The sequence below is a fragment of the Microcaecilia unicolor genome, chromosome 1 (genome assembly GCF_901765095.1).
Source record: "Microcaecilia unicolor chromosome 1, aMicUni1.1, whole genome shotgun sequence".
In the NCBI taxonomy this organism is placed as follows: domain Eukaryota; kingdom Metazoa; phylum Chordata; class Amphibia; order Gymnophiona; family Siphonopidae; genus Microcaecilia; species Microcaecilia unicolor.
In genome coordinates this window covers 553,179,977-553,198,116 of record NC_044031.1, presented here as the reverse complement: position 1 = coordinate 553,198,116, position 18,140 = coordinate 553,179,977, and the positions used below count along the sequence as shown (strand labels likewise).

General features: G+C 50.0%; 1 protein-coding gene across 4 annotated transcripts in view; it reads left to right on the top strand.

Annotated features, from left to right (window-relative positions):
• RRM2B (ribonucleotide reductase regulatory TP53 inducible subunit M2B) overlaps positions 1-18,140 on the top strand; it is a 210,522-nt gene that overhangs the window by 81,086 nt on the left and 111,296 nt on the right. For all 4 annotated transcript variants that reach the window (XR_003943708.1, XM_030217486.1, XM_030217494.1 and 1 more), the window contains 2 exons: positions 4,248-4,403; positions 12,745-12,861. Coding sequence is in view for 3 of the 4 variants with exons in the window: in XM_030217486.1 (XP_030073346.1) it covers positions 4,248-4,403; positions 12,745-12,861 (273 nt within the window). In the remaining variant the exon portion in view is untranslated. The remainder of the gene's footprint in view (positions 1-4,247; positions 4,404-12,744; positions 12,862-18,140) is intronic.

Here is an 18,140-nt window from a genome sequence, read left to right as displayed (position 1 = left end):
CAGGGCTTCTCCCAGCCTTCGAAGTGGAATTAACATCTTCGGGAAACTCCCCTCGGGCTCAACTGCTGTCGTTGTTTCCCTTCCTGGTCTCGGGGGTGGTAGCTGATAGAGTGGACTTAACGAAGCCGCTTCTATGCTGGATTCCCCACCTGGACAAGGGGATTCAATCAAGGTAGGCCTTTGCATAGCCAGTGGTGGAACTCTGAAATCTTCTAGCGTCGTCTGTCTGAGAGTGGGATTAACACCGAGGTTAGGAGAGGCTTTCGCCCCAGTTTTCCCTTTCCTTTTCCCCATTTAAAACGAGGAAAAAGTATTTCTCTTCAAGAATACGCGATTCAGATTGCAAGAGCTCTCAAACCACGTCTCCTCCCACAGAAGCCACCTTGCTGGTTCAAACTCCTCTTATAAGTGCATTCACTCTGTAGCTCCTCAGTACCTCTCCACTCTTATCTCTCCCTACACTCTTCCCCGGGAACTCTGTTCATTGGGTCAATCTCTCTTATTATACCCTTCTCCTCCACTGCTAGCTCCAGACTCTGTTCCTTTTATCTTGATGGAATAGACTTCCTGAGATAGTACGTCAAGCTCCATCTCTGGCTGTCTTCAAATCTAGGCTAAAAGCCCACCTTTTTGATGCTGCGTTTAACTCCTAACCCCTATTCACTTATTCAGTACCCATTTCTGTTTTATCATTTCCACCTTTGTAATTCCTTTATCCTTTATTTTTCCTGTTTTGTCTACCCTGATTAGATTGTAAGCTCTTTCAAGCAGGGACTTTCTCTTCCTGTTCAAGTGTACAGCGCTGCATACATCTTGAAATAAGTAGTAGTAGGTTCAGGCTCCACTGCAGCCCAAAAGACATCTGCCCTAAGCAGTCCTAGAAACAAGCCACAGTGACAGATCATGGTGCCACCCCACAAGTGGTTGCAGACTTGTGTAGAAAGAGGCCAGGGGCTTAGGAATGGGATATATTGAACAAGTGGAAGCAGCCAGTGCCTACTGTTATGTGGTCCCAGTTGAGATAAATTAAATGAGGAAACAGCCTGCACTGTTTTTGTTTTTTGGTTTGTTAAAGGGGAGGGGGTTATATTTGTGTGTGTGTGTGTGTAAAGGGGAGGGGGTTATATTTGTGTGTGTGTGCTGTTGAGGAGAAGGGAAGCAAGAGGAAGATGGTGAATCTTAGGGAGGGGGGGAAGAAAGCCAGGAAAGGATTGTCAGCCCAAGTTGGAGAGGGAAGCAAGGTCCCCTGCTGACAAGGTTAACCGACACAAAAATATAATGCTTTATTTTTAATTGGAATATGTCTGCTTTGGGAAATGTGCATCCCTGATACCTTTGTATTTTATGTGTCTGTTTGTCTGGTGTTGCACTGCATGCACAGTATAACTTATTGGGGTTTCCAGTTTAGTTTTTGTCTTCATAAGTATGTTTTTGATTTGTTGTCCCTTCTGTATTTGATGGGCGTATGCCCATATTTTGCATATGTGGCCGAGGTCAGATATTCTGCTAGTGTGTAATTTCAGTGTAGAAATCTGTAGCAGTCCTGCTTGTTTGTTTCCTAGTAGGAGATGTACTGGTGTTCTAGATCCTGATGTAATATTTGCAGTGCTGCCTTTTCATAGGTTAGAGTGGTGCTGGCAGTGCTCTTATTGTATTTTGTTATGCTAAGAATATACTTTTTAAAATGATTTTTCAAAAATTAGATTCTCTGTTCCTTTATAATTGTTATAGTGGAAAGTTGCCCCACCATCCCAGATTTGAAAACAAAAAACTTAGTTACTAATTGGTCCTCCACTGGGATGCAGATGACAGAAACTGCTGGTGCAAGTGGTGCAAGTTGGCCTCAGTGTGGCAGCAGATGTAGGGCAGAAAAGGGGGAGGGAAAGAAGCAGGGTTTGTGTTAATTGTAAAGTCAGATCCAGAAATTTCCTTCATATGTGACATTTATTGATAAGAAGAAACCTAAAGGCAGATCCAGAGGATCTCCTTTAAACAGATTATTTTTAAATTAGAAAGCATGACATCTAGAGGATCCAGTTTTTACCTATTTCCAAAATAGTGTGTTTTTGAGTGTTGAGGAATTATTTCTCTCTGAGAAACATGATATTGTTTGAAGCTGATTATCAGTACTGAGGGATAACAAGGTGACTTGGAGCCTTAAAGCAGATCAATTTGGGGTTTAAAGGAGAGTGCTTAATTAGTCTAAGTGTCTGTACATTTGAATGTGCTTACATAATTGAATATTCAGAATGTATAAAAATTGAAACTTCTATATAGTGTGTATGAAACCTAGACAATGTAGTCAAAAGGACTGAACTCAGAAAAACTATTAAAAAAAACAAAACAAGCTATAGAGCCTGAGAGAAAAATCCTCTGGCGTAGGATGAAATAGAATTCTGCAGTGTCCTGCTTAAATTAAGATAAAACTGCTGACAAGTTTCAAGATAACAGAAGCTCCTGAGGCAATCATTTCTTCAAAAAATGTCTGTAACTGAATAAGGTTGAGACACTAGTTTGACTGGATTGTGTGAATGGAAATTTAAGTGTGAAACTCTGTTGACTGGGATTGAAGGCCAAGGCTATAAAAGAACCTAGGCACTGAAGTTCCATTGTAGCATCAAACATATAAACGACAAGTGACCGACTCACCTGCAAATGCGCAGTAGAGACTTCCCTCTCTGTCCCGCCCTCGCGTCAAGACGTGATGACGTCAGAGGGCGGAACAGAGAGGGAAACGGAGTCGGAGTCACTGTCGGACGCTGCCGCCTGGAAACGAGCATCGCGCGCACCAACCTCCACCCTCCCCCCCCCATCCCTGCTGCCGGTCCCGCCCTCCTCCGCATCGGGCCCCCTGTACTGACCTGACAGCGCCTGTCACTTCCGTGTGGAAGTGCTGCAGAGCGATCTGCTGCTGCCTGCAGCGCTTTCACACGGAGGTGAGAGACGCTGTCAGGTCAGTGCAGGGGGCCCGGCACGGAGGGGGGAGGGAGCGGCAGCGAGGAGGGTAGCTGGAAATCTCGCCCGTTTTTACGGGCTTAACGGCTAGTACTAACATAACTGGCTCTCAACCAGCCTAAAATGTAGGTGCTTGTACTTAGGCCAGCCATAGAGCTGGTGTAAATGTGCGCCCTTGAGTGAGGCAGGGATATGTGGATTCTGTAAGTTGTGTGTAAATAGGAGACCTGCCTGAGCTTGCAGATCTACACTATCAGGCTTATTTTCGAAAGAGAAGGACACCCATCTTTTGACAGAAATCGCAAGATGGGCGTCCTTCTCACAGGGTCGCCCAAATCGGCATAATCAATAATGGAAAAAAGAAGGGCGTCCTTGACGAACACTTGGACGACTTTACTTGGTCCTTTTTTTTTTTTACGACCAATCCACAAAAATGTGCCCTAAATGACCAGATGACCACCGGAGGGAATCTGGGATGACCTCCCCATAGCCCCCCAGTGGTCACTAACCCCCACCCACCCTCAAAACAATTCTTAAAAAAATATTTGTTGCCAGCCTCAAATGTCATACTCAGGTCCATTGCAGCAGTATGCAGGTCCCTGGAGCAGTTTTAGTGGGTGCAGTGCACTTCAGACAGGCAGACCCAGGCCCACGCCCCCCCACCTGTTACACTTGTGGTGGTAAACCCACAAGAAACCCATTGTACCCACATGTAGGTGCCCCCCTTCACCCCTAAGGGCTATGGAAGTGGTGTACAATTGTGGGGAGTGGGTTGTTTTTTTTTTGGGGGGGGGGGGTTGGGGGCTCAGCACACAAGGTAAGGGAGCTATGCACCTGGGAGCTTTTTCTGAAGTCCACTGCAGTGCCCCCTAGGGTGCCTGGTTGGTGTGCTGGCTCCTCCCATGACCGAATGGCTTGGATTTGGTCGTTTCTGAGATGGTTGTCCTTGGTTTCCATTATTGCCGAAAATCGGGGACGACCATCTCTAAGGACGACCTAAATTTCTAGAATTGGGCGTCCCCGACCGTATTATCGAAACGAAAGATGGGTTTCTCCTCCCCTTCGCCGGGACGTCCTGCGAGCATGTCCTCAGGAAAACGTGGGCGTCCCTTTCAATTATGCCCCTCCACATAAGTTAAGCTGTTATTTGCAGAATATCACTTAGATGTCATCCTAGTATTTCAGTATGTAAGTGCTACAAACATATATGCATGTAAATGTAAGTGCGTAGGTTATTGAATTGCCCTTTTGGTACTTAAATCTTAGAGGTATAATTTAATTTTTTTTAAAAGACTGTTTCTTCGGATACTATTGGAAATGGATTTACATCAAATGATGAGCCTCTCCTGAGAAAAAATCCACGCCGATTTGTCATCTTTCCTATCCAGTATCCGGATATGTGGAGAATGTATAAAAAAGCACAGGCTTCCTTCTGGACAGCAGAAGAGGTGAGTCTTTGATAGTGCAGGAGATAGGCCAATTCAGACTGAGCCAAAAACCGAAAAGGAATCTGGATGAAAAAGCAACAACAAAAGCACTGTCAAAATTTTTACAGTGTAGAAAACACATGTACATTGAGTATCACCTGCTGTTAGGGGTTTCTAGCAAAAATCTAGAGTTTTACCTGAAAAAAGGGACCTCCTTAATTCTCAAAACTAATATTTCAAAAAACATCTGGTCACCTAATAAAGTGGCAGCTCTACCCAGAAACATTTCTTCTCTTTTGCTATATTTAAATATGTTGCCTGTATAATTCACATTTATGGAAAATTGTTTTTGTCATGTTTTAGAAACCTGAGGCCCTGTTTACTAAGCTGCGCTGTAGACGCGCTAACTTTTTAGCATGCACTAAAAATTAACACGCGCTAATGATAGAGCCTACAGTGTGGCTTCGTAAACAGGGCCCCTGGATTGTAGAGGATCAGCCTGGTGTGAGAGCAATGCATATGTTGGCCTGCCTGTCTATAGACGTGCTTTGCTGGATGTGATGATCCCCAATTCCTTCTGTACATCTCATTGTATTCACTCTTGAGTATTGATAGAAAAATACTATACAAGTGTAGAGACAGACTTGGGAGGGGGAGGGGTAGAAAGAGTCCATTTGTTTGTCCGCCACAGACCTTGTACAAATTTGAGACCCTGTTGTTCCAAGCAGGATTTCTGCTTTCTGGGTGTAATTTTATAAAGCTTTCTCTCCCTGTAAAGCCTATTTTATAAGCAGAAAAGGACATTTATAAAATTGTGCAGCTGCATACTCAAGGAAAATTATGTGCGTGAAAAGTTTGGGTAGAATAAAAGTAGAGTTGTGATGTATAAACTTAAAGAGTGCACGTGCGCGCACACGCCAGTCTCAGAGAAGGAGTAAATATATGTCGGACTTTGCATGCTGTTGGAGCTGATTTTATAAATTTATTTTGTAAAGACACACAGGCATTTAAGTTGCCTTTTATAAAGTAGGCTTTTCGGAGGTGTGCTGTTATAAAATCAAGGCCTCTGTGTACACAGGATCATATTGGTGTACCTGCTATTAATTCCTTTTGATACAGGCTAGTCATTAACCAAAACTCTTGTTAGATGTTATCACTGTTTTCATTGCAAAGATTTACCAATGATTGTATTTTGAACTTCATTTATTATACCATATGATGGCTGTACAGTTTTATTTAACAGGTTTTTTTTCCCTTTCCACTGATCCTTAGATTGTGGAGGACTTTTTTTTTTTTTGTTCGTGGTGATAGTGGGAAGGGGAGAGTAGATAAGGTTTTTTGTTACTTTTATCTAAAGGCCACCAAGTGAATATTGTTCTTGATACATCACATTCTCCGAGGACAAGCAGGCTGCTTGTTCTCACGACTGGGTTGACGACCACGGCAGCCCCCAAGAACCGGAACAAAAACTTTGCGGGTGGTCCCGCACGCAGGGCACGCCCACCGCGCATGCGCGGCCGTCTTCCCGCCCGTGCGCGACCATTCCCGCTCAGTTTTTTTTCGATTCCGCGCTGGAGAGAGACGTGTTATTGTCTATCTCTCTGTCAGCCCAGGAAACCGGATCGCGGCCTAGCCGCGCGTTCACGCCTCTTTTCTTTCTTCTGTTAAAAAAAAAAAAGAAGTTTGTCCCCTCGTCGTCTTTAGCTGCAGGGGTGCCTCGTTGCTTGTGGCCGCGCGGTCGTTTCTTTTTTTGGGTGTGCTTTTCACCGCCACCATCGACGACTTTGACTTCGCCGACGCGATTTTTCCGTCGATGTCCTCGAAGGTCCCGAGCGGATTCAAAAAGTGTAGTCGGTGCGGCCGGCAGATCTCGCAAACCGATACCCACGCTTGGTGCCTCCAGTGCCTTGGGCCGGAGCATAATACCAAGACATGCACCTTGTGTCTCGGCTTGCGGAAGCGGACACAGGTGGCGAGGCAAGCTCTTCGGGACCATCTTTTTGGAACTTGCGCCGGCCCCTCGACATCGACGGCATCGGTGTCGACGGCCGGATCTTCGGTACCGGTACCAATGTCGACGAAATCGGCACTGACGATGGCACCGACCCCAGGAGTACAGGTACCGTTGGCCCGCCGGTCCACCGGCGACGGCGGGGGTGAGCGGCCGCGTGGGCAATCGGCCCCAGCCACTCCCTCTACCCAGGGCCATCGGGACCGAACCCTGTCAGACCCGATCCCTTGAGGCCGGGGGGGTTCTACCTCCTCTTCATCTCTGCCGCCGGGCACCGAAAGAAGACTAAAAAGCACCGTCATCGGTCGCCCACGGCGCACGGGACTACCAGCTCCAGCGCCTCCAGAGATGATTCGACGCCGAGGAAGCGGCAGTGCCGAGAGGAACGTTCCCCCTCGGTTGAAGAGGTGTCGCTGCGTCAGTCCATGGGTACTTCGGTACCGTCTCCTGGACCCGAGCAGCTTCCAGCACAGACACCCACACCGGCCCCCCTGCCTTTCCTGACAGCGGGCCTTGACAAGTGCTTCCGAGCCATCCTTCCAGGGATTCTGGAAGGGCTGATGTGCCAGGCTTTGCCGGCACCGGGGGTGCTTGCGCCCCCGGCGCCGTTGATGGAGGCGCCGGCGTGCTCTAGCCCGATGCCGAGGCCTCCGACACCGATGCCGCTTGCGGTACCGGTGTCGACCGCCACGCAGGTGGAATCCCCGTCGATGGAGGGAGCTTCATCCCTGCCGGCACGGGAGTCCACCGCTCGACGCCATCATCGAGGACATGGTTCCTCGCAGTCGAGACGGGCCCGGTTCAGGTCTGAGCTGCAAGAGCTCATGTCCGACACCAAGGAAGAGGCCTCGTGGGGGGAGGAGGAGGACCCCAGATATTTCTCCTCAGAGGAGTCTGAGGGCCTTCCCTCTGACCCCACTCCTTCACCGGAGAGGAAGCTTTCGCCCCCTGAGAGCCTCTCCTTTGCCTCCTTCGTCAGGGATATGTCTATTTGCATTCCCTTCCCCGTGGTCTCTGTGGATGAGCCGAGGGCTGAGATGCTCGAGGTCCTCGACTATCCATCACCACCTAGAGAGTCTTCCACGGTGCCGTTGCACAATGTCCTCAAAGAGACACTGCTTCGGAACTGGCTGAAGCCCTTATCTAACCCCACCATCCCCAAGAAAGCGGAGTCTCAATACAGGATCCACTCTGACCCAGAGTTGATGCGGCCCCAATTGCCTCATGACTCGACGGTCGTGGACTCTGCTCTCAAGAGGGCACGGAGTTCGAGGGATACCACCTCGACGCCCCCGGGGCGGGAGTCTCGCACTCTGGACTCGTTTGGGAGGAAGGCCTACCAATCTTCCATGCTCGTCACCCGCATCCAGTCATACCAGCTCTACACGAGCATTCACATGCGGAACAATGTGAAGCAACTGGCGGACCTGGTCAACAAGCTCCCTCTGGAGCAGTCCAGGCCTTTTCAGGAGGTGGTCAGGCAGCTGAAGGGGTGCAGAAAGTTCCTGTCCAGGGGTATCTATGACACCTGTGATGTGGCATCTCGAGCTGCGGCCCAAGGTATAGTGATGCGCAGACTCTCCTGGCTGCGTGCCTCTGACCTGGACAACCGCACCCAGCAACGACTGGCGGATGTCCCTTGCCAGGGGGATAACATCTTTGGCGAGAAGGTCGAGCAGTTGGTGGACCAACTACACCAGCGGGAAACCGCTCTCGACAAGCTCTCCCACCGGGCGCCTTCAGCATCCACCTCTGCAGGTGGACGTTTTTCCTGGGCCAGGCAGGCTGTGCCCTACGCCTACAACAAGCGTAGGTACCACCAGCTGGCCCGAAGGCCTCCTCAGGCACAGGGACAGTCCCAGCGCGCTCGTTCCCGTCAACAGCGTGCGCCTAAGCAGCCCCCTGCTCCTCCACAGCAAAAGCCGGGGACGGGCTTTTGACTGGATCCATGAGAACATAGCCGCCATCAAAGTGTCCGTACCGGACGACCTGCCGGTCGGGGGGAGGTTGAAAGTTTTTCACCAAAGGTGGCCTCTGATAACCTCCGACCAGTGGGTTCTCCAAATAGTGCGGTGCGGATACACCCTGAATTTGGCCTCCACTCCACCAAATTGCCCACAGGGAGCCCAATCCTTCAGCTTCCAGCACAAGCAGGTACTTGCAGAGGAACTCTCCGCCCTTCTCAGCGCCAATGCGGTCGAGCCCGTGCCACCCGGGCAGGAAGGATAGGGATTCTATTCCAGGTACTTCCTTGTGGAAAAGAAAACAGGGGGGATGCGCCCCATCCTAGACCTGAGAGGCCTGAACAAATACCTGGTCAAAGAGAAGTTCAGGATGCTTTCCTTAGGCACCCTTCTACCAATAATTCAGAAAGACGATTGGCTATGTTCCCTGGATTTAAAGGACGCTTACACTCACATCCCGATACTGCCAGCTCACAGACAGTATCTCCGATTCCGTCTGGGGACACGGCACTTTCAGTATTGTGTGCTGCCCTTTGGGCTCGCCTCTGCACCACGGGTGTTCACGAAGTGTCTCGTGGTGGTTGCGGCGTATCTATGCAAGCTGGGAGTGCATGTGTTCCCATATCTCGATGATTGGCTGGTCAAGACCACCTCAGAGGCAGGAGCTCTTCGGTCCATGCAGTGTACTATCCACCTTCTGGAGCTGCTGGGGTTTGTGATAAATTACCCATCTCCAGCCAGTCCAATCTCTGGAATTCATAGGAGCGCTGCTGAATTCTCAGACAGCTCAGGCCTTCCTTCCCGAAGCAAGGGCACAGAACCTTCTATCCCTTGCCTCTCAGACCAGAGCATCTCAGCAGGTCACAGATCGGCAGATGTTGAGACTCCTGGGTCATATGGCCTCCACAGTTCATGTGACTCCCATGACTCGCCTTCACATGAGACCTGCTCAATGGACCCTAGCTTCCCAGTGGTGTCAAGCTACCGGGAATCTAGAGGATGTCATCCGTCTGTCCATCAGTTGCTGCAGTTCGCTGCACTGGTGGACCATTTGGACCAATTTGACCCTGGGACGTCCATTCCAAATTCCACAGCCCACGAAAGTGCTGACGACGGATGCATCTCGCCTGGGGTGGGGAGCTCATGTCGATGGACTCCACACCCAGGGTCTGTGGTCCCCCCAGGAACAAGGTCTTCAGATCAACCTCCTGGAGCTCCAAGCGGTCTGGAACGCGCTGAAGGCCTTCAGAGATCAGCTTGCAATGTATTACATCAATAAGCAGGGGGGCACCGGATCTCGCCCCCTGTGTCAGGAAGCCGTCGGGATGTGGCGTTGGGCTTGCCAGTTCGGCATGCTTCTCCAAGCCACATACCTGGCAGGCGTAAACAACAGTCTGGCCGACAGACTGAGCAGAGTCATGCAACCGCACGAGTGGTCGCTCCATTCCAGAGTGGTACGCAAGATCTTCCGAGAGTGGGGCACTCCCTCGGTGGACCTTTTCGCCTCTCAGACCAACCACAAGCTGCCTCTGTTCTGCTCCAGACTACAGGCACACGGCAGACTGGCGTCAGATGCCTTTCTCCTCCATTGGGGGACCGGCCTCCTGTATGCTTATCCTCCCATACCTTTGGTGGGGAAGACCTTACTGAAGCTCAAGCAAGATCACGGCACCATGATTCTGATAGCGCCTTTTTGGCCCCGTCAGATCTGGTTCCCTCTACTTCTGGAGTTGTCCTCCGAAGAACCGTGGAGATTGGAGTGTTTTCCGACTCTCATTTCGCAGAACGGCGGAGCGCGTCTGCACCCCAACCTTCAGTCTCTGGCTCTCACGGCCTGGATGTTGAGGGCGTAGACTTTGCTTCGTTGGGTCTGTCTGAGGGTGTCTCCCGCGTCTTGCTTGCCTCTAGAAAGGATTCCACTAAAAAGAGTTACTTTTTAAAGTGTAGGAGGTTTGTCGTTTGGTGTGAGAGCAAGGCCCTAGAACCTCGCTCTTGTCCTGCACAGAACCTGCTTCAATACCTTCTGCACTTATCAGAGTCTGACCTCAAGACCAACTCAGTAAGGAATCACCTTAGTGCGATTAGTGCTTACCATTATCGTGTAGAGGGTAAAGCCATCTCTGGAGAGCCTTTAGTCGTTCGATTCATGAGAGGCTTGCTTTTGTCAAGGCCCCCTGTCAAGCCTCCTGCAGTGTCATGGGATCTCAACGTCGTCCTCACCCAGCTGATGAAACCTCCTTTTGAGCCACTGAATTCCTGCCATCTGAAGTACTTGACCTGGAAGGTCATTTTCTTGGTGGCAGTTACTTCAGCTCGTAGAGTACTCCGCACTCACCCTAAGTTCCTGCCAAAGGTGGTGTTGGAGTTCCAACTTAACCAGTCAATTGTCTTGCCAACATTCTTTCCCAGACCACATACCCGCCCTGCTGAACGTCAGTTGCACACATTGGACTGCAAGCGAGCGTTGGCCTTCTATCTGGAGCGGACACAGCCCCACAGACAGTCCGCCCAATTGTTTATTTCTTTCGACCCTAACAGGCTAGGGGTCGCTGTCGGGAAACGCACCATCTCCAATTGGCTAGCAGATTGCATTTCCTTCACTTACGCCCAGGCTGGGCTGGCTCTTGAGGGTCATGTCACGGCTCATAGTGTTAGAGCCATGGCAGCGTCAGTGGCCCACTTGAAGTCAGCCACTATTGAAGAGATTTGCAAGGCTGCGACGTGGTCATCTGTCCACACATTCACATCACATTACTGCCTCCAGCAGGATACCCGACGCGACAGTCGGTTCGGGCAGTTGGTGCTGCAGAATCTGTTTGGGGTTTGAATACAACTCCACCCTCCAGGACCCGATTTTGTTCTGTTCAGGCTGCACTCTCAGTTAGTTGTTCTTCGTAGGTCAATTTCTATTATGCCCTCGCCGTTGCGAGGTTCAATTGACCTGGGTTCTTGTTTTGAGTGAGCCTGAGAGCTAGGGATACCCCAGTCGTGAGAACAAGCAGCCTGCTTGTCCTCGGAGAAAGCGAATGATACATACCTGTAGCATGTGTTCTCCGAGGACAGCAAGCTGATTGTTCTCACCTACCCTCCCTCCTCCCCCCCTTTGGAGTTGCGTTTTTACTCATTCCTTTGCTTGTCATTCAACTGAGCGGGAACGGTTGCGCACGGGCGGGAAGACAGCCGCGCATGCGCGGTGGGCGTGCCCTGCGTGCGGGACCGCCCGCAAAGTTTTTGTTCCGGTTGGTGGGGGCTGCCGTGGACATCAACCCAGTCGTGAGAACAATCAGCCTGCTGTCCTCGGAGAACACCTGCTACAGGTATGTATCATTCGCTTTCAATGCAAAGCAGCTGTAGTTAGCTTGCTTTTCAGCAAGCAGATTTTTATCTGATTGAAGTATATATATGAATTTTATATCCTGCTAAGCTGGGAATTATGGCCGAAAAGCTGTGCATATTAATGTGGTACCGAAACCATCACGAGCTCTCCCAGCAGCAAGGGCAGTGTTTGGATACTAGTGTATATAGAGGGAAGAATTTTTGGATGAAACTTCCTTTAAGCATCAAGAGGACAATTTTATAACAGGGTGCCATGGGTATTTGTCTTTATAAAATACTAGCATAAGTGGCAGAGAATGCACCTTGAATCTACGTGCAATCACTTATACCTGCTTGAGACATCGTGTAAGTGAAGGCTTGTATTTTACGTATGTACGCATGTAGGTGAAGTTATTTTCATAATCTCTGCTAAATTTGCCCATGTGCTGCCTCATGCATACTTACTTGCAAATTATGCACTGTGATTTCATGTCATATATTTTTATATCAGTTGGTATTTTATAAGCAGTCATTTACATGTGTTTGTGGCTGCATACGTGTGGGAATGACTTTATAAAATTACCTCCTAAGTTTGATTTTGGTGTCCAGTTGATGTGATGTCTTTAGTGGTTAATGAACTGACCTACAATTTTTATCTGTATTTATAAATTGACTCAGTTTTTGTGATGGGGCGACATGCTTCTTTGTTGTCTTTACTTCTGTCTTAATTGATTTGCTTAAACTTCAGGTCTGCTGGTTGGACTCGAGGCTTAGATGATTCTTAGTAACATATTTTTGTAGTGTGTGTTGGAAATAAGTGGAAAGTAGGTTTTGCTGTTTCTTGGCTATGTATTATCCAAGAATTGTAATAGAAGTTAAAAATAAGTGATCTCTGTTCTGTTATCCTTTTTACTTCCATTCGATAGGGGCGTTACAGAGAGAATCTCCTGATCCATCTGTTCAAGTCTGTGTATCTGTCTTGTGATTGATGAACAGATAGTAGTTTACAAAAAAAAAAAAGTAAAAGAAATGTTATCCTTATATTATAATAATCCATTGTTATTTTTCTCAGGTAGACTTATCAAAAGATGCTGTTCATTGGAGCCAGCTAAAAGCTGAAGAAAAATATTTTATTTCTCATATCTTGGCATTTTTTGCAGCAAGTGATGGCATTGTAAATGAAAACCTAGTAAGTCAAGCTTCTGTTATCCATGACTTTGTAGGAACAGTATCCCTTCGTTATGTTTAATATTACATGGTATTAAAATAATCGCATATACTAACAATTACAAACCAACTAAATCAACCTGAATGCATCAATTATAACTGTGGGAGTAAGAGAAAGTAGAACTTCTAACAGCCTATATAACAGAAGTATGTTTTAAAAACTGGGCACAGACATCAAAGTAATACGTCTGCTGTCTCTTCACATCAGTATCAAATGTCTGCAAACTTTACAGTAAAATCCTTAAGATCCAGAGCATTTAATTTTAGCGTGCAGGAGGGTATCAATCCCAAACCAGCGATTGGTTCTGTATGTATTTTAAAATCCATATTATCAAATGCTTCTGCTGCTTTTGACATCCAACATGGGCCATGTTTTAAGAAATTGCATTGTTTGCCTTGGACGTTTCGAGGCAATGAACTGCACCTTGACCAAACAGGGGATAAGCAATACCACGGCCACAAAGCCCCGCACACTCAGGACAATCAACAAGCACCACCAGAAAAGGGAGGTAGACCACTCAGGCGGGCCTCACAGTCGAACCGGAACCCACTCGTGCAGAGTCCAAGCGTACGGTCTTCACGGCCGAACTACTACTACTACTACTTAACATTTGTAGAGCGCTACTAGGGTTACGCAGCGCTGTACAAATTAAACAAAGAAGGACGGTCCCTGCTCAAAGGAGCTTACAATCTAAAGAATGAAATGTCAAGTTGGGGCAGTCGAAATGTCAAGTTGGGGCAGTCTAGATTTCCTGGGTAGAGGTGTGGTGGTTAGGTGCCGAAGGCGACATTGAAGAGGTGGGCTTTAAGCAGTGATTTGAAGATGGGCAGGGAGGGGGCCTGGCGATTGGGCTCGGGGAGTTTGTTCCACGCGTGGGGTGAGGCGAGGCAGAAAGGGCGGAGCCTGAAGTTGGCGGTGGTGGAGAAGGGTACTGAAAGGAGGGATTTGTCTTGAGAGCGGAGGTTACGGGTAGGAACGTAAGGGGAGATGAGGGTTGAGAGGTAAGGAGGGGCTGCAGATCGAGTACATTTGTAGGTTAGTAGCAGAAGCTTGAACTGAATGCGGTACCTGATCGGAAGCCAATGAAGTGACTTGAGGAGAGGGGTGATATGAGTGTATCGGTTCAGGCGGAAGATAAGACATGCAGCAGAGTTCTGAACGGACTGAAGGGGGGATAGGTGGCTAAGTAGGAGACCAGTGAGGAGTAGGTTGCAGTAGTCAAGGCGAGAGGTAACGAGAGAGTGGATGAGAGTTCGGGTGGTGTGCTCAGAGAGGAAAGGGCGGATTTTGCTAATGTTATAGAGGAAGAAGCGACAGGTCTTGGCTATCTGCTGGATATGCGCAGAGAAGGAGAGGGAGGAGTCGAAGATGACACCGAGGTTGCGGGCAGAAGAGACGGGGACGATGAGGGTGTTATCAACCGAGATAGAGAGTGGAGGTAGAAGAGAAGTGGGTTTGAGTGGGAAGACAAGAAGTTCGGTCTTGGCCATGTTCAGTTTCAGGTGGCGGTTGGACATCCAGGCAGCAATGTCGGATAAGCAGGCCGATACTTTGGCCTGGGTTTCCGCAGTGATGTCAGATGTGGAGAGATAAAGCTGGGTGTCATCAGCATAAAGATGATAGTGGAAGCCATGAGACGAGATCAGGGAGCCCAGGGAAGAGGTGTAGATAGAGAAAAGAAGGGGTCCAAGGACACAACTCTGAGCGGGATAGGGGTGGAGGAAGAACCATGAGAGTGTACTCTGAAGGTACGATGGGAGAGATAAGAGGAGAACCAGGAGAGGACTGAGCCCTGGAACCCAAAATAGGACAGTGTGTCAAGAAGTAAGTTGTGATTGACAGTGTCAAAAGCGGCGGATAGGTCGAGGAGAATGAGGATGGAGTAATGACCTTTGGATTTAGCGAGGAACAGGTCATTACAGACTTTGGATAATGCCGTTTCTGTCGAGTGTAGTGGGCGAAAGCCAGGTTGAAGCGGATCGAGGATGGCATGAGAGGTGAGAAAATCAATGCAACGGCTGTGAACGGCGCATTCAAGTATTTTGGAGAGGAAGGGTAGGAGGGAGATGGGGCGGTAGTTGGAGGGACAGGTAGGGTCAAGTGAAGGTTTTTTGAGGAGAGGTGTGACTCTAGCATGCTTGAAGGTGTAAGAGACAGTTGCGATGGAGAGAGAGAGGTTGAGGATATGACAGATGGGGGGGGGGGTGATAGTAGGAGAGATGGTGATAAGTAAGTTGGTGGGGATGGAGTCTGAGGAACAGGTGGTGCATTTCGAGGAGGAGAGAAGATGGGCAGTTTCCCCTTCGGTGATATCAGGAAAAGAGGAGAAGGAGGCCTGGGTTGGTTGGTTGGTTGGTTGGTTGAGGGAGTGGGTGATAGGATGAAGAGGAGGAGAAGGTTTAGTGGTGAATTCGAGGTTGATCTTCTGGACCTTGTTGCGGAAGTAGTCAGCCAGTGATTGAGGAGAGAGTGAGAGGGGGTGGGAGCGGAGGGCACTTTGAGGAGGGAGTTGAGGGTGGCGAAGAGACGACGAGGGTTAGAGCTGAGGAAATTAGTCAGTTGGGTGTAGTATTCCTGTTTGGCGAGGAATAGGGAGGACTGGAAGGAGGATAGCATGAATTTGTAGTGAATGAAGTCAGTATGGGTGCGAGATTTCCTCCATAGGCGTTCAGCCGATCGGGAGCAAGAGCGAAGGTAACGGGTGCAAGGGTTAAGCCAGGGCTGGGAATTGGTGCGCCTTGTGTGACGGGAAATGGACGGTGCATGGGTGTCTAGGGCGGAGGAGAGAGTGGCATTGTAATTGGAAACAGCCTTGTCGACAGACTCGGAGGACATGATGGACGGGAGGAGGTTAGAGATACTAGCGGATAAGGTGGTGGGGTCAACAGCCTGGAGATTCCTGGAGGTAGTGGTTAGTGATGGGCGGGACTGAGGGGGAGGGTGATGAAGTGTGAATGCGATCAGGTGATGGTCAGAAATGGGAAGAGCAGAGACGCAGAGATTGGAGGGCGAGCAGGTAGAAGAGAGGACGAGATCAAGACAGTGACCAGATTTGTGAGTAGGGGTGGTGGAGCTCAGTTGGAGGTTGAAGGAGGAGGTTAGAGTGAGGAATTGAGAAGTGTATGAGTCGGATGGGTTATCAGTGTGTATGTTGAAGTCACCAAGAATGAGGGATGGGGATGAGGGCTTAAGAAAAACGGAGAGCCAGGCATCGAAGTCAGTAAGGAAGGAAGGGAGGGACTTATCAGGGGGGCGGTAAATGACTGCAACTTGGAGTGGCAGCGGGTAGAATAGACGGATGGAATGGACTTCAAAGGATGAGAAGCAGTGAGACTGTGGTAGGAGGAGGGGTTGAAAACTGCAGGAGGGCGAAAGTAGTAGGCCAACGCCGCCACCGCGGCTAGCTGGGCGGGGTGAATGGGAGAAAAGGTAGCCTCCGTGGCAAAGGGCTGCGACTGAGGCAGAGTCGTCGGGGGTGAGCCAGGTTTCGGTTAGGGCGAGCAGATGAAGGGAATGGGAGATGAAGAGATCATGGGTGAAGGTAAGTTTGTTGCAGATTGAGTGGGCATTCCACAGGGCACACGAGAGGGGAATGGAGATGAGATTGGAGATATCGCGGGAACGTTTGCATAGATGAGACGAGGACGAGGACATGTGTGGTGGACCTGGGTTGGGATTGATGTCTCCCACGGATAGCAGAAGGAGCAAGAGAGAGCGGAGAAGGGTGGGGGAGGTAGGGCGACGAAGGCGGGATGTGCTGAGGAGGAATGGGGAAGGGTTCATGGCAGGAAGGAGGTGTTGGAGGTTGAGAGCTAGGAAGGAGGAGGAGGACAGTAGGGATGGTGAGGTGGGGGATAGGGGTAGGTAGGTTATTGCAGTAGTGAGCAGGACGGGGGAGGATGGGTAGTAAGTTCGTGTGGTAGACAGCGGAGGGAGGGGGAAGAGATTGGGGAGGGATAGGGCGAGGAATAGAATGTGAATGGAGGCCATAGGTAGTGAGTGAGGTGTTTATGGGGGCAGTGAGGTGTTTATGGGGGCAGGTAGGTGGGTTGAGAGACAGGCAGGTTGAGGTGAGCAGCCGTGCAGTAGAGTGATGGGCTGGCAGGACGATGGACTTGGAGGCAGGCAGGTTTCAAGGTGAGTAGCCAGTCAGGAGGGTGAAGGGCTGGGAAGTGGCAGGTTGTTGATGGGCAGGCAAGTTGAAGGGCTGACAAGTGGCAGGCTGAATGATTGGCCAGCAGGCAGGCTGAATGATTGGCCAGCAGGCAGGCTGAATGATTGGTTAGCAGGCAGGCTGAATGATTGGTTAGCAGGCAGGCGGGCAGGAACAGGTGGTTGACTAGTAGGCAGGTTGATTGGTTAGCAGGCTGGAGAAGCTGGATCAGGCGGGCCTGAACAAGCTGGTGCAGATGGACAGGGAGAAGCTGGATCAGGTGGGCTGGAACAAGCTGGATCAGGCGGACTGGGACAAGTTGGGTCAAATGGGCTGGAACAGCTGGAGCAGGCAGGTGGTTGACTAGTAGGCAGGTTGATTGGTTAGCAGGCTGGAGAAGCTGGGTCAGGCGGGCTTGAACAAGCTGGAACAGATGGACTGGAACGAGCAAGGAGAAGTTGGATCAGGCTGACTGGAGCAAGCTGGATTAGGCGGGCTAGAACAGCAGGAGCAGATGGCTGGAACAAGCAGGAAGAAGCTGGATCCGACGGAGGCTGGAGCAGATGGACTGGAACGAGCAGGGAGAAGCTGGATCAGGCGGACTGGAGCAAGCTGGATTAGGCGAGCTGGAACAGCTGGAGCAGGTGGCTGGAACAAGCAGGAAGAAGCTGGATCCGACGGACTGGAACAGGCTGGTGCAGATGGACTGGAACGAGCAGGGAGAAGCTGGATCAGATGGAGTGGAACAAGCTGGACGAGCTGGATCAGGCGGGCTGGACCAAGCTGGAGCAGATGGCTGTAATAAGCAGGGAGGCTGGAACAGGCGGACTGGAACAAGCAGGAAGAAACTGGATCATGCGGACTGGATGGAACAGTAGGGAGAAACTGGGTCAGGTGTCCTGGAGCAAGCTGAGCAGATGGACCGGATCCAGCAGATGGGCTGGAACAGGTAGATGGGCTGGAACAGGTAGATGGATCAGAGCAGGCAGGGAAAGCTGGGTCTGCAGAGTGGAGCGAGCTGGAGCAGGCAGATGGAGCAGATGGATCAGAGCAGGCAGGCAGGGAAGAGCTGGGCCTGCAGTCTGGG